Genomic DNA, 15,227 nt, shown 5'->3' on the forward strand with positions numbered 1-15,227 from the left:
CTTAAGAAGAATGTTGTTTTTCCCTCGCAGTGCTGGAGAGCAAACCCAGGGCCTCACGTACACTTAGCAGGCCACTGACACTGAGCTGCATCCCCAGCCATGAAGGACCTCTTCAACATCATCCCTCCTGGAGCTGGGTATCAAAGAGCCCATTTCCGTGTCCAGGGAAGAAGAGAGCTCAGGCCAGGCGCCCTCACACCCTCTGCCTTTAGTTCTCTGGTGTTCTGGAAAACTGCTGCTCCTTGGGTTTCTCCTTCCTCACCCCTAATCTTTCCCTCTCTGATTTCATTCTCTCTTCTGCATAGTTTAGTCTAGGGCCACCATTGTGAGTCTGTCCCTTACCCTCAGAATGGGCCATGCAGCCGTCTCTCCTGGGGTGCTCTGAACTGAGCCAGGCTGTTGAAGCCTATGAGGGGTGCCGGCACATGCGCCCTTCCCGCCCTCTCTCCATCTCAGCAGCCGGCAAAGGCAGCTCTTTTACACTCTTTCTTTTCTTCCACCCCTGCTGTGATAGAATCGGCCCTGTGGTCAGTGGTGGTCAGTGGCGGCCAGCATGCTGGGGCCCATTCTAATGAAGGTAACTGAATGCCTGGGCGGCCGAAACTGGCCCTTTGCAGACTGGCTGGGGGAGGGCCTCCCGTGAGGCGAGCAAGCGAGCCAGCTCTTGTTTGCCCCAGCCTGGCATTAGACACCAGACTGGGCCATGCAGCTGAAGGAGGGGCCCAGGAAGGGGAAGGGGACAGAGAGCAGGTTTATTTAGGGTGAGCTGGGCTGGTCCGTTGCAGTTTGCTTTCAGAAGCTGGAAAGGCAAACAATAGATTTGGGTCACCCCGGCTGGGGCTGGGTGGGGGAGGAGATGGTCAGATTTAGAAGGATTCTAATGTCAAGTAGCTGGTGCTTGGGATGCTGGGCTCTGAACTGGGCTCTGGGACCCTTGGGACCCTGATCACAAATTCTCTCTCTCTCCCTGTGCTCAGAATTCTACACAGCTGCACAGCTGCAAAGCTGTCTGTGAGCAACCACATGCTACAGGAGTCCTGGGCTCCTTTCCCCAGATTTAGGAGCCCTGTGCAGAGTGGAAAGGGTTTTGGAGACAGGCAGGCCTGCATCCAAATCCTTGCTCTGAATGTCCTTGGGCAGGTTACTTGATCTTCCTTAGCCTCAGCTTTCTCATCTGTCAAGTGGGAAGAGTAATCATACTCAGACAGGTCCAGGTTGTGCAGGGCCTGAAGCTCTTGTGTGAAGCCTTTTCTAAGGTAAAGAATCTCATCATGTCTTATTTTTGTAAATTTGACAAAACCATGAGAACACACTGCCCTTTTGATCACATGAGGGTCCTGGAAGCATATGTTTCAGTAATTTCACAGTAAGTGCAGATGTGTCCACACCACCTGATGTGAAGGAACCGGCATTTGTGGAGCCCCTCCTACAGGCCTGACTCAGAGTAAGCCCCTTGGAAATATTGGTTTTCATCATTACCGGCTCTCAGGTATGCTTAGCATCAAGTGTCTGCAAAGTTGCCCGTGTCCAACACACTCGACCCACTCTTTAGTTAGCTGGTTTAGTGGCCACAATGGGTCAGGCACTGTTCTGAGCACTGAAAAACTTAGGAGGGGTAATAGAACAATCAGTGAATCAACAAATAGGCATCTCCAAATGGAACAATAAGTTCTTTGAGAAGCTAGGTGATACCTATGGAAATAAAAATAGAGAAATAATTTTGATTTGGGGAAGGCATAAAGAAAGGCCTCTTTGAGATATCAAAAAAGTAGGAAATAATTCTTATTCTAGTTCCTGCTTTGCTTTGGTTTCTATATGCCCATCCTTGAGGAAGTCTACCATAGGGTGAATAGCAACTAAAATGTTTCCAGGTCCAATGAAAAGCTAAGCAAATATCTCCTTTGATTCTCTTGACAACTCTGAGATGAGAACATGGAGAGCAGATGGAAAAGGTGGCTTTACCTGAGCTGACAGGTGCTCTGTGGAGGAGCCAGGATGGAGCCCCCTGGATGGCCTTAAAGCCCTTTCAGTTACACCAGTGGCTGACTCAGGCAGGCATGCTCATTAAGGCTCATGGCAACTCAGGACCTTCTCGGAGGTTTCATGGTCCGACCTTTCCCCCTCGCCGTGGGAGAGGAGGAAGCTGAGAAGGCACCCCCTCTCTATCAAAGTGGCACGGTGTCCCCAGAGCACCCACATCCAACAAGCCTCCCTGCCTCAGGAGTCCCTTCTGCAGCTCTCATGCCCCTGCATCCTGAGGCTCACAGCACACACCTGGCCCCAGGGCCACAGTCACCACCCCTCCTGGCTTTCTGCCCCTCCCACTCGGCTCATTGCTTCTGGAAAGGATGACTGGTGCTCTGCTGGAGGTCTGGAGGTGCTCAATTGAGAGAAGGCCATAAGGACAAAGGTCAGAGCTCAGAAAAACAAGTGAGGGAAAAAGGGAGAACCCAAGTATCAGCCCCAGTGAATCCAACAAGGGAACATGCTTATCCCGGGCTCCAAACAGGCCTGGCAGACAGGGGAAAGGGTGATTCAAAGGTCTTATGATGCAAAAGAGGGAAGCACATACCTAACAGGTGGGCTGGGAGTGCGTAGCTCAGGGGCAAAAGCTTCTTTAGCACCTAGCACGTGCCTCCCACTCTGCCAGGTGCATGGAACCTTCACTGAGGGGTCCTTGTAACAATCATGTGTAGTAGGTACTTTTATCCCATTTCACAGATGCGAGCACTGCATGACCAACTCTGCTACAACCCAGATGGCAAACCCTTCGCTGGGTGCGCAGGTTAGGAGTGAGCCTGCAGTCTGGGCCTGGACTTGTGTCTGAAAGCAGGTAACCTTGTCAGGTGGTGAGATGCCTTGGCATAAGTTCTCAAATGCTGAGTCACAGGGCAGGAAGGGTCCACCCACCTGAGGTCAATTCCCCACACCTTGGCTGAGCGCTGGGGCAGGTGGGGCCTGGACCCATAAGAATCTTTGTGCAGTGCATGAGGTGAGTGCATCAGCTGAGCAGGATCCTGGGGGAGCCTGGGAGCAGCTGATCCTGTCCTGGGGGTCATAGGAAGCCCAGGCAGCTGGCTGTCAAACTGGGCCTTGAAAGCTGAGTCAGCTAGTCATCATATAGCTTCATTTGGAAAGAAGAGTGTTGTGTGGTCTCGATTATGTGTGGAATCTTAGAGAGGTTCAATATAGAGAGAGAATTAAACTGGTTACCAGTTTAGGTGAGGGTGGGAATGGGGATAGGTAGGTCAGAGGATGCCAAGCAGTCACTAGGTAGGACAAGCAAGTCTAAACATCTCATGGACAGGTGGGTGCAGTGGCACAAGCTAATCATAGTGACTTGGGAGGCTGAGGCAGGAGGATCGCAAGTTCAAGGCCAGTCTCAGCAACTTAGCATGGCTGTGTCTCAAGATGAAAAATAAAAAGGGCTGGGGAATGTGGCTCAGTGGTAAAGTGCCCCTGGGTTCAATTCCTGTATCACAATAAATAAACAAATAAAACCACAGGTTAGATGAGACCTCAGGAAAGTGGAGAAGGGGACTGAGGCACAGGGCAGGCTACACTTGGAGCTAAGGCATGGTGGCACACAGGAGCCAACCATGGGTGTGAGGAGTCACAACTGGGGATTTAGGAGGAAACCGGGAGGGTGGGCATACTGAGGAAAGCCAAGAAAGCATTTAAAGGGAGATGCTCTGGGTCAAGTGCAGCAGCGAGTGTTCAGGTAAGAAAAGGATTCACACCCCTCTAGTTGATTCAGGTCAACAGCTGTTGAAAGGAGGTTGTTTTTGGTTTTCCAGTACTGGAGATTGAACCCAGGGGCACTCTACAACTGAACTATACTCCCATTCCTTTTAATTTTTTTTTTTTTTTTTTTTAAATTTCAAGCAGGGTCTCCCTCAGTTGCCCATGCTGGCCTTGAACTTGTGATTCTTTTGCCTCAGCTTCCCAAGTCACTAGGATTTCAGGTGTGCACCACTGTACCCAGCTTGCTTGTTTTTTGTAGTGCTGGGGATCAAATCCAGGGCCTTATACATGTTAAGCATACACTTTATCACCAAACCACACTCCCAGCCCAAATGGAGCGATTTTTAAAAGCTAAGATTTAATCTGGTGAGATGAGCCAGTAGAGATGGGGAAATTGACGATGCAGAAGGGGATATAGGGGAATTCCAGGAGCAAAAGACCCTGGGGCTGGGGAGTCCAGGGCCCAAATTAAAGGGTCCGTCTGTGAACAATGCATCATACCAGGAGAGTCAGAGTGGAGGCTCCTGTGTGGGAGGGCAGGCAGACCTGGTGGGGGATTGGAAGGCAGGTCTCTTCTGGTTGCTTTTATGAAGCACTGTCACCCAGTAACTATAAGTGAGCAGTGAGAAGCAAGGTTGGAGATAAGAGGACATGGAGAAAGGAGAATCAACTCAAGTCTCCCTGTTGGCAGTTGGCACAGGTGTGATTCAAGCCCAGCTCTGGACTTCGTGAGATGAAAAATCACAAGGAAAGGGAACAGTAAAGGGGTCAAGATGCAGTGTGTTCCTCAAATAATAATAAAAGTCTTGAGCTGTTGCTATGCTGTTATATATGCGTCTTGTCATTTAACAACCCACCCCCAGCCCTCAACAACCCTGTGATGCAACTAAGTGAATCTTTATCATGCGTACATTCTGTATTTGCAAATTTGCCTGATTGCTAAAATGTGCCTACACCCCTGAGTCAGTGCTCATAGCGCTTGCGTGGTCATTTGAAGACATGCTCAGCATAGTAGCAATTTGAGTTACGCATTGCCAGCTGGGATTGACGTGTTGCCCTCCCGTCAGCTCACACTGAAAACAAGTGTCTTTTTTGAGATCTACTTAGCGCCACATCTGAGCACTTTTGTGCTTCTTGCTGATAGTTTCTCTTTCAAAATGTCCCTTATGTGCTGTCTAGTAATTCCTAAATGCAAGAAGGCTGTGATGTGCCCTGTGGAGAAAAACACTAGTATTAAGTAAGCTTCTCCCAGGCAGGAATGAGTTACCATGCCGTTGATGGTAAGTTCAATGTTAATGAATCAACAACATGTGTTAAAGGTGTCTTCAAACAGAGACACGAGTAAAACAAGGTTCTGTATTTATTGGCAAACACATTGTGGTCAGAGGCCCCTGGGAGCCATCGTTCAGCATTCACTGATTGAGCCACTAGAAAGTGGCTACTGCGCAGAATAGGAGTGGACAGTACTACTATTAATCCTGCTGGTCAAATGAGAAACCATGACTGAGAGAGACTGGGAAAGCTAGGGTTCATGAGGGGCAAGCTGTGGCTGCAGCCTGGGCTGGTTGGGCCCCCCTGGGCCCTCAGCCCCGTGAATGTGGCCTTGTGGTCTAGTGGGAGTGGGGTGTGCCTGGCTGGGAAGAAAGATTTCATTTTAGGGCACCCTTGAGTGACCTCTCTCTCCTGCTGCCCTGGCCTCCCCTGGGCTTGGCTCTCTAGTTTCCACCTGAACACAGCAGCTCCTTCAGCCGGCTGGGTTGTGGCTGCCGAGCTGTTGCCAGTCTGTGGTTTTCCCTTAAGTGGGAGGAACACTGGCTTAGTGTCCTGGGGCCAGGCGCCTTTGGTTTTCCTCTGCTGAGCCCAGCCCTGGAGGGGAGCCACAGAGGAGGTGTGTGCGCCTGTGACAAGAGGCCAGTTCCAGCCTCCGGCAGCCCATCCTGTCTGCTGCTGGGGCCTCCTGTTTATTCAGGGAATAAACTTGGACAGGTCCGAGTGAGCTGGTGGCATTGGGCTCTTTGGGAGTTGTCCCAGGCCTGGCTGCCCAACTGCTGTCTCCCTGGGCCCATTACCTTCTCTGTCTGTGTCATTTGTGGGATGACTTATTGTGGGTTTGTGGTATTTTTCATTTCAGCATCTTTATGATAATTTGGGAAACAGTTGTGGGGGACTGTGTTTGATTTCAAAGTGAATTATAAGCCCTTCAGTATATGTCCTACTGAAAAAAGAATGTAAAGCTGTCATCATCTACTACCATCCTTGACTCGAGGGGGATAAGTCCATGGGATTCATGACTGAGGAAGGAGCCTGGGTTGCAGATGGAAGAGCTGGTTGTGTCTTCAAGACCCTTTGGACCCATTGTACGTACACAGGAAACCACAGCTAGGAGGACATGGCGCTCTCAGGGCAGCCATGGTGGTGTCTGGATCCCAGCTGTCAGGTCCAGGTCGTCTTTGATGAGCACATTCCCCCAACACCCACATGTGTGCACCCGTGCTGATGACCGCGAGGGCACCGGGTGGGCAGTGCTGCCCTGGGACTCCAGGGGTGCTGTGGAGAAGAGCAGCTGGCAACTCCAGGCAGGGTTGCAAGGTGTTCTTACCTCCTGGTGGCAGGACAGTACCTGACCTGTACTTTTTGCTCAGTGAATGTCATTTATGTAAATAAATGGACTAGTGAGTGAACGAGAAAAGGTGATCTTGGTTTCCCTATGGTTCCTTTAGGGAAGTTACCTGATGAACCTGAGCCTCCCTTGTTTTATGGTTAGGTACAGAGTCTCTGGAGCCAGATGCCAGGGTTCACATCTGGACTCCTCTCCATTTGCTAGTTTTATGTCCTTGAGCAAGCTGTCTGAGCCTCAGCATGCCCGTATGTACCAGGGGATAAGACCTGCCTGATGGACTTGTCAGGAGTGAATTGAATCATGGGACACCCTTAAAACAGAGCCATGCTGGCATTTGCTATTGTATCTCTAATAACATCAGTATGTGTGTGTTGGAGCCTGGTGTGTGGTTTTTCAAGCGTGCTCCTCACAGAACACTGAGTCCTTCTTTAACTAAATGTCAGATGAGAAGGTCCATCCAAGCCTTAAGAAGCCCAGGTTCAAACAGCCAGGCAGCTACGGGGTTATCCAGTCATCTTTAAGGGGCAGTGAGGAATTTACTCGCCAGTGTGACCACAGAGACGGGGTGCCACAGCACATTTTTGGAAGCAATGGATACTGCTTCCCATCCTTTCTCCCTGGAACCCTGGCCTATTCCTGCTCACCTTCTTTGGTGGCGCCCAGGGAAACGCCAGACTGCTTCCCTGAGCTGGAACTGGGGCAGGAGGCAAGTCAACACCAGGTACTGCCCCTCCACTGCTCCAGCGCAGTCAGCCAGGCAGACAGGTCATCAGTGCACCTGCAAGACCAGGACACTCCCCAGGGGGTGTCACAGAGGTGCATGTGGGCGAATCCCAGAGGCCAGGTATGAGCTACAACTCATCAAAATTCACTGAGCTGGGCAGGGGATGCCTGCTCCCCACAGATGACAAGCAGTCCATGGTCTTTTCTCATCCTTATTAATTGGTTTCTGTGGTCTCAAGACAATTCCAATAGCTGTCTATATGCTGGTTATGCAGTAAGAGAGGCCGCAGGGAGTGTGAACATGAACCAGCAGATCTAGGTGCAGCAGCTAGTTCTGTCGTCACCGAATCTTCCTCATCTGCACCATGGGTGCAGTAACTCCTACCCCACAAGATTGCTGGCTTAAAATAAAAGGGAAGACATGAAGTGGCTGCCACATAATAGACCTTCAATAATTGGTAGCTGGTTTTATTTGTTTGTTTCTTTGTTTTCAGCAGCACTAGGGGTTGAATCCAGGACCTTGCACATGTTTACCAAGTACTCTACCACTCAGCTACACCCTAGCCTTTTATTTTTTATTTTGAGACAGGATTTCCCTAAATTGCCCAAACTGGCCTCAAACTTGTGATCCTCCTGCCTCAACCTTTCAAGTCATTGGGATTACAGATGTGTACCACCATACCCAGTTATAGTTGTTATTATTATTATTATTATTTTTTTTTTTTTGCGGTGCTGGGGATCGAACCCAGGGCCTTGTGCTTACAAGGCAAGCACTCTACCGACTGAGCTATCTCCCCAGCCCTATTATTATTATTATTATTATTATTATTATTTTGTTTGGTATGGTGGTTTGAACCCAGGGGCACTTAACCACGGAGCCATCCCTAGCCCTTTTATTTTTTATTTTGAGATAGGGTATCTCTAAGTTACTTAGGGCCTTGCTAAGTTGCTGAGGTTGGACTTGAACTTGCACATAGTTGTGATTAATAATCAGTTGCTGGGAAATGATCTCCCTTTGGTTTCCAGGTCCTTGTCCAAGCCTCCTGTTAGGCAGAGGCTTGTTTCTTCAGAGCTGAGATCTCATACTGTGGGAGTAGGACTCTGGATCTCTTTCACACTCTTAGTTTTTTCTTTTCAAATACATATCTTAGGGACTTCCAAAAAGGCTCCAGCTAATTCACAGCTAAGCAGGCCTTCCTCTCCACTGTGTCTGTGTGTGAGTGGTCCTCTGTTTCATTCAGAGCCCTAGACTTCCCTGAGTGACCACTGTGTGCCAGACATGTTAGGAGCTGAAGTTCAAAGACACCAGGACACGGGACCCTGCCCTCAGGAATCACAGCCTGGAAGGGGACTTGACCAGAGGCCAGTCCTGACAATATAATGTGTTCCTCGCAGTAATAGAGCTCATGTTGGAGGGATGGAGATCATGAAGCCAGGGATGATTTATTCTCACTTAACGGAGACAGGGAATTCTTCACCTGGGAAGTCACACATGAGTTTTGAAGACCACATAGGAATTTTCCCAGTGACCAGAAGAGGCAAGAACTTTGATACTAAAACAGCATCTCCACTGTACTCTCAACTATCTCCCCTTTCTGGGGTCACTGTGAACCTTTCTGCCTTTAGCAAGTTTTGTGTCTATGGATGAGATTTTTAAAATCTAGGCCTCAGTTTCCCATTCCAGCTTTAATGTAATGCACTGTGAATTTATGTCTCTACAGGCCTACCTGATAATCCCTAAGAAGTCCTAATATTGCCAACGCACTTCTCAAAAGCCTTGGACATTTTCTCTTAAAATGTACATCCCTGTCTTACAAAGTTGGTCATCCTCTCCCTTTGACTTGCTGAGGCTGGCCTTGAACTCACAATCTTCCTGCCTCAGCCTCCTGAGTGGGCCATGGCACCTGCAATGAGACAGCCACACTGTCCAAGTCTTAGGGCAAGGTGGTGGGTGAGGCATCTGGAGAGAGGAGAGCTCTCTGTGCTGTCATGGGTGCAGTTAACTGTGATACAAAGGAAAAGGAAGTGTTCCCTTCTTGCCCTCACCCAGGGCAAGTCAAAAGGAGACCTTGCTCCCTCCCCAACCCTGCCACTACCTCCTCTTCTTGGATGACTGAATGAGTCAGAGGAGATGTTTGTCAAGAAGGAAAACATGGGTTTTCTTACCATTTCCCCCCTCCCATTGGGTTTGAATGAGTAAGAAAATCCATTGTTCCTGTGCTCACCAGTTGAGGAAAACAGAGCTGGGCACCTCTAAAGACCCAGCCTGGGAGCCAGAGTCAAGAAGAGCATGACCTGCCCCACCTGCAGTGTTCAGTCAGACATTATGAGGGAACCCTGTCCCTGCTGCAGACATCTGATCAGTGTCAAGATCTGTCTCTGGGCTAGCACAGGGCTATGGAGGCGGAGGAAACCTATCGCGTGCCATCCAGCCCCCAGCTTTCTAGCTGAGGGCTCTGCCACCCAGTGAGCTGGGGAGAGCCAACAACCAGCCCCAGCATCTTTACAGGGTGGGTAGGTCACCCAAGTTCCCCTCTCCCCAGGAAACTGCTGGCTCAGTGCAGGTGCTGCTCCAGAGGAAGGCGTGGCATCCAGGGGTCTGCTGAGTCCTTCCTAAGTGGGCGATCAGGAGTGTCTTTCCCTCCGGGTCAGGAAGCCTCGGCCACCTGAGGTCTTGCTTGCTTGCTTGGTGTGTGTGCCCCTTTCCTAAGCTACTGTGTCAGGCATCAAATGCTGACTTTGTTCTGGAATTGAAAGCTGAGATTTCAGTTGGAGCTGCCACTTTCTGAGTGTGGCATCTAGGGACATCTAAAGAGGGAGGTGAGAAAGGACAGAGCTGGTGAAGTCCCAGCTGGCTTTCCCACATAGAACAGTGGTTTGTGATGCTGTGTTGGGCAAGAATCATGGCCAGGATGTGTGTGTTGGCATAATCAAGCCCTGCTAATGTTGGCCAGGCTTGACTGAGGTCACAGTCCTGGTTAATGACTGCTGTCTGTCGTGGAGAACACTAGACAGAGAGTAGGGAGACCTGGCTCTGATCCTGGCTCTATCGCTGACTGACTGTGCAGCTGTCAGGAGAGAGGCCATTCCCACACGTGGAGCTGATTTCAGTGTCTGGGAAATGAGTGGTTTTGTGAGACCCAGTGATTGAAAACATTTCTAAAGCTGTAGAACTTTTTGTTCACATGAAATCCCATATGTTCAACTCTATGTCAAGCAGAAAAAAGTGGAGTTATCTTTATGTTTGCCTAGAGCACCCGTTCCCTTTTGCGGGATTTCCACAGAACCCTAGGGGTTCCAAGGAATCCAGTTTGAGAATCACTGGCCCCTGTGTTTGTTGTTAGCTCTGACACAGTTTGTATCGGCTGTTCTCTCTTCACTTGGCTAATGTTGGTCAGCACCAGTTGCTTAGCTAAGGTTGACGTGACCCTAGGTGCTAGGAAGAGTTCCTCTCCCACTGTGACTGTCGATACCCTAGATGCACAGCCAGTACGTCTATCCAGTCCCAAACACATATGAAACTTTGAACAGCACTGCCTGGTGGCAGCAGAAGGAAAGTGGACATGGGTAGAGAACAGAGTGTTGTGGGGGAACTTACTGTTCTCTGCCCACACCTGGTCACCTGGATGATCATGTGCTTTCACCCGTCACACCTGAAGGATGTGATTCCTGCCTGTCAGCATTCCATCTGCTCTGTCCAGCTTCTTGGGAGTAGAGTATTCTCATACCAACAACAGGAGAATCAGTTTCATGACACAAGAAGAATTAATCAGTGACTTGTCATCTGCAAAGTATTCTAGGATACATTTTCTGGAGGAGGTTTTGTTTTTGCTTTTGTTTTTGTTTTGCAGTTAGCAGGGATTGGGAATTGAACCCAAGGGTGCTTGACTACTGAACCACATCCTCAGTTTTATTATCCCAGTATTGGGGACCAAACCCAGGGCCTCATGTATGCCAGGCAAGCACTCTACAACTGATCTACATCACCATGTCCCCCAAACTCTCTTTTTTTCAGTACTTGGGATTGAATCCAGGGGTGTGTAACCACTGAGTCACATCCCCAGCCCTTTTTAAATTTTTTTTTTTTTTTTTTTTTAGAGACAGAGTCTTGCTAAGTTGCTTAGGGTCTCACAAATTTGCTGAGGCTGGCTTTGATCTTAGGATCCTCCTGCCTCATCCTCCCAAGCCACTGGGATTACAGGTGTGTGCCACCATGCCCAACCCCTTTTTCATTTTTTGAGACAGGGTCTTGTTTAGTTGCCCAGGCTGACCTTGAATTTGTTATACTCCTGTCTCAACTTCTCAAGTCTCTGGGATTACAGGTGTGTGCTACTGCACTTGGCAAGGTTTTCTGTTTTTAATGAGATTATTTTTTCTCCTTAAAAGTCACGTCAGGCACCTTAAGAGACCCACAGTACTAGGCAAGCAAGATGAAAAAGTCAGCTTCCTGCCTTCCTTGTTCCCTGCCTATCTTACCCCTATCAGTTAAGCATCCCAATCAGAGTAGGAAGGAGAAGATGCAACACTGGCAATCAGGAGCCTGAATGTCAGTCCCTGATCAGTGGTCATCTCGCTGTGTGACTTTTTGTAAATTCCCAGCCCTCTCTGAGCTTCTGTCTTCCCATCCAAATAATGGGGACAAATACATAAGATGCTTATCTGAACAGTCTTACTAATTTAAACTGGCTTGATTCCATGACATGTAGAACATAGTCGTACTAAGGGACCAAGGAAGCTAATTCAAGTCCTTCATTGCCCCTCAGTCTCAGTGGGGAAGGGTACTCAGGAGGTATGACTGTATTTCCTGTTAACTCACTGTTATCTCCCCATTCAAACCAGGAGCACTGAGACAGCCTGGGCTGTTATTCCCCCATTCTTTCCAATCCTACACCTCAGACACAGTCACCATCCCCACCTGTCCCATCCCCCAAGGATTATTGTTTCCCTGTCAGGCCCTCTCCTGAAAATCAGGGTCTTAAATTCTCTCATGAGCTGCTTCAGGTTCTGATCCTCATTTCCATTCCTCCTAGCCTCTTGCCATAAGGATAATGAGTAATGACTATTTATTGAGCACCTGCTATGTGGTAGGCTCTGTTCTAAGTAGTTTGTTGTCCTGATTAAATGATCTTCACAATAATCCTAAAATACATGCTACCATTATCTCTAGTTTATAGTCAAGGAAACAAAGATACTGACAATTAAACTTGCCTGGGGTCATTTAGCTACAAGTTGACGAAGCCAGGACACAGCCCGTGACTCCAGTGCCCACACATAACCACTGATCCAGCTTGATAATGCAGCTGGAGTAACTAGGAGCTACTATTCACTGGGTGCCAGCATGCTAGGCATTGGACTCATACTAGTTTTATCATTTCACTTGAAGTTCACAGCTGAGAGAGAAAACCACTCCTTTCCACTTTATAGAGGTGGAAACTAAGGCCACAAAACATTAAATGACTTCCTGTGTAGTAGACCCAGGCAGGCTTTGAACCCAGGAGAGTTCAGTGCATCTGGATCATTCTCTGTCACTTTGCTTCTCAGGACAAATACCCATCCCACTACCTGTGGGAAAAATAAAGAGGGATCCACTGGCACCACCTCCTGCATAGAGCTCTTGAAAATGCTGCCTAAGGATAATGAGTAATGACTATTTAGGCCACCCCAGGTGGGTTGAGAGAGACTTGACAGGTCTGAGTTTATCCACTGATCTTGACTGAGAAAGAGTTGGGCCCAGAAAAGCTATGATCACCTTAAGGTTCTATTTCTCTTCACCAGTTCTGGGTGATCCCGCATGTGATCCTGCTTTCTGGAGCCCAGTGGTCCTTAAGGGCAACCTGGGACTCAGAAAGGAAGTAAGGATATCGTGATAGATTTCCTGGACTCAGCTACACCCTAAAATCTCATGGGAGGCTGCTGAGCTCAGATCTCCAGGTGGAGCTGGGAACACAGAGCTGACCCAGGGCGCCTGGGCTCATTCAAGTACCACACAGTTGGTGAGGCCTAAAGTTAAGTGTGCTCACTGGGCAAGAGTGCACCGTATCCTGCAAGGTGGACTGTGCCATTCCCATCCATAGATGAACACAGTGAGTCTCAGAGAGGCCACCGAACTTGTCTCAGGACCCAAAGCTGGAAAATAAGATTCAAACCCAGGTCTGCCTTACTTCAAAGTTGGGGTTCTTTATGATACACCAGTGCTCCTGTGCATTAGGGACTGTGAGGGTGGACACAAACCAGGGTGAGAGCCACCTGTGACCTTTGCACACAGATCCAGAGGTCAGTTCAGGAACTACAAGTTCAGAGGAGGCCAGGGGTGATGGAATTTCCACCTCACCCCCACTGCTCCAGTATTCTGTCTCAAGCAGCCTTTGCTAGGAGGTTCCCCTCTAGCTAAAGCTGTACCTTTTGGAAAGTCCCCAGCAGGTCTGTGAGTCCTAGTAGGCTGCTTTGCCCTGGCTAACAGAGGGGCAAAAGAAAAGAAAAAGGAAAAAAAAAAAAAGGAGGGGCAGCTGGGAATTTATTTGTAGGAGACACATTGGGGAGAAGGCAGTTGAGAGCAAAGAGCCAGAGAAGTCGGCAGAGAAGATGCGGTGGGTGCTGCACTGGACCAAAGCGCACAGCTGTCCAACTGATCCTGCCCATAGCAAAGTGCCCATGCCACCTTGTTGGGCAGTGAGCACACAGGGAAGGCAAAGGTGGCTTGAAGCCAGTCAGTCAGGAAGATAATCTGCTCCCACAAGTTACATAATGCAACGTGAAGTCAAAGGGAACTGCATTTGCAGTATTTGCTGCTTTGCATTCGTCACATCATTTTCGCCTTATTTTAATCTGGAGTTATGAAGGGCCACATTCCTGATGCAAATTATATTTACTAGGATTCCACAGGAGTCCTCTTTTTGTTTGGGTCTTTTTGCCGCGTGTTTCTTTTGTACTATAAAATAGCTCTCCCTTTATATGAAAGATTAGAAAAGTTGTGTGTGGGATTCAGGATAAAAATCAGTTTAGGAGACATCAGACAGGCTGGTGGTGGAGATGTGTTGGGAGAGGGTTGGCAGGTTTTAGTTGGGGTCCAAGAGCGTAAGCCAGGGGTCGCTGACCGGAATCTTGCCGAACGTTGACAACAAACAGTAACAGTGGCGTGGAACCCCCTGGAGCGTGATTTAGTAGCTCTCCTGGCCTCAGTAACTTCGCGGCTCGGGCTCGGGCGGGCCTAGGCGAGCTCCACCCCTCCAAGGCGCCGGGTCGCCTGGGCCCGCCCCGCGGCACAGCAGCTATTGGTCGACGCCAACTCAGCCACCTGCCCCTACCTTGCGTGGGCGGTGCTACCTGGGCCCCGCCCCCGCGGCTCGGGTTCCCAGGCCGCACTTCCCCCTCCTCCTCCGCCCCGCCTCCGGCGTGAGGCCCCGCCCCTTCTAGTCCCCGAGCCCGGGCACCTCGTGATGTCACGGCAGCTTTGATACAAAGAGCCCCTTCGGCCCACGCGGGTCTCCCGGCAACGAGCGCGGGCGGGGGCGGGGCCGGCGCCTTCAACTGGTGCCGAACGGTGGTAGCGGCGGCGAGCGGCTGGGGGATTGTTCTTGCGCTCTCGGGTTGCCCGCCGCGTCCCTACCCACCCTGCTGACCCGCGTTGGGCTTCTAGTCCCTCTGCAGAGGACCGACCCGAGACCGGTCGGGGATGCACACCCCGCCTACTCCCGGGAGTCAGGTAAGCGGCGGGCGAAGGGCTCCGGCTCAGGGGGGTCCGTCAGGGTGCACCTGGCCGGGCCCGGCCCTGGGGTCAGAAGTTGGCGAGCGCGGAATTGCGCCCGCTCTCGTCCAGCGGTGTCGGTTCTCTCGATGCTGGCCTGGGAGGTCGGGTTACTTGCCCTGGCTGGCTGGGCCACTGTAGTGAAACCACCGTCTCCGCTGCCCTCTTCGAGCCCTCTCATCGTCCAGGTGTGAGCGGAAACGGACTAGCAGCGGGAGCAAGGAGGGGTGGCTGCTCTGTCTGCGGTGCCGTTTCAAAAAGTGTTTTAGGGGAACCTAGTGGCCTGGGAAAGGGACTTGTGTGCTCAGACCCACCTCTTGCCCCTCCGGAACTAGTGTTGCCCCCAGTGCCCTGCTCTTGGTTCGGCGGTACCCAAGGCTGTGCGCTGTGAAGTTT

General features: G+C 50.2%; 1 protein-coding gene across 4 annotated transcripts in view; it reads left to right on the forward strand.

The window, feature by feature from the left end:
• The window catches only part of Rab11fip4 (RAB11 family interacting protein 4), a 113,892-nt gene that overhangs the window by 60,987 nt on the left and 37,678 nt on the right, over positions 1 to 15,227 (forward strand). Inside the window, exon 1 of one of the 4 annotated variants that reach the window (XM_047545926.1) lies at positions 14,530 to 14,789. The exons of the other annotated variants lie outside the window; for them this stretch is intronic. Within the exon in view, the coding sequence (XP_047401882.1) occupies positions 14,760 to 14,789 (30 nt within the window). The 5' untranslated portion in view covers positions 14,530 to 14,759. Of the gene's footprint in view, positions 1 to 14,529; positions 14,790 to 15,227 lie in introns of those variants that run through there. 4 annotated transcript variants of the gene reach the window in all.

This window comes from Sciurus carolinensis, chromosome 3 (assembly GCF_902686445.1).
Source record: "Sciurus carolinensis chromosome 3, mSciCar1.2, whole genome shotgun sequence".
NCBI classification, from domain to species: Eukaryota; Metazoa; Chordata; class Mammalia; order Rodentia; family Sciuridae; genus Sciurus; species Sciurus carolinensis.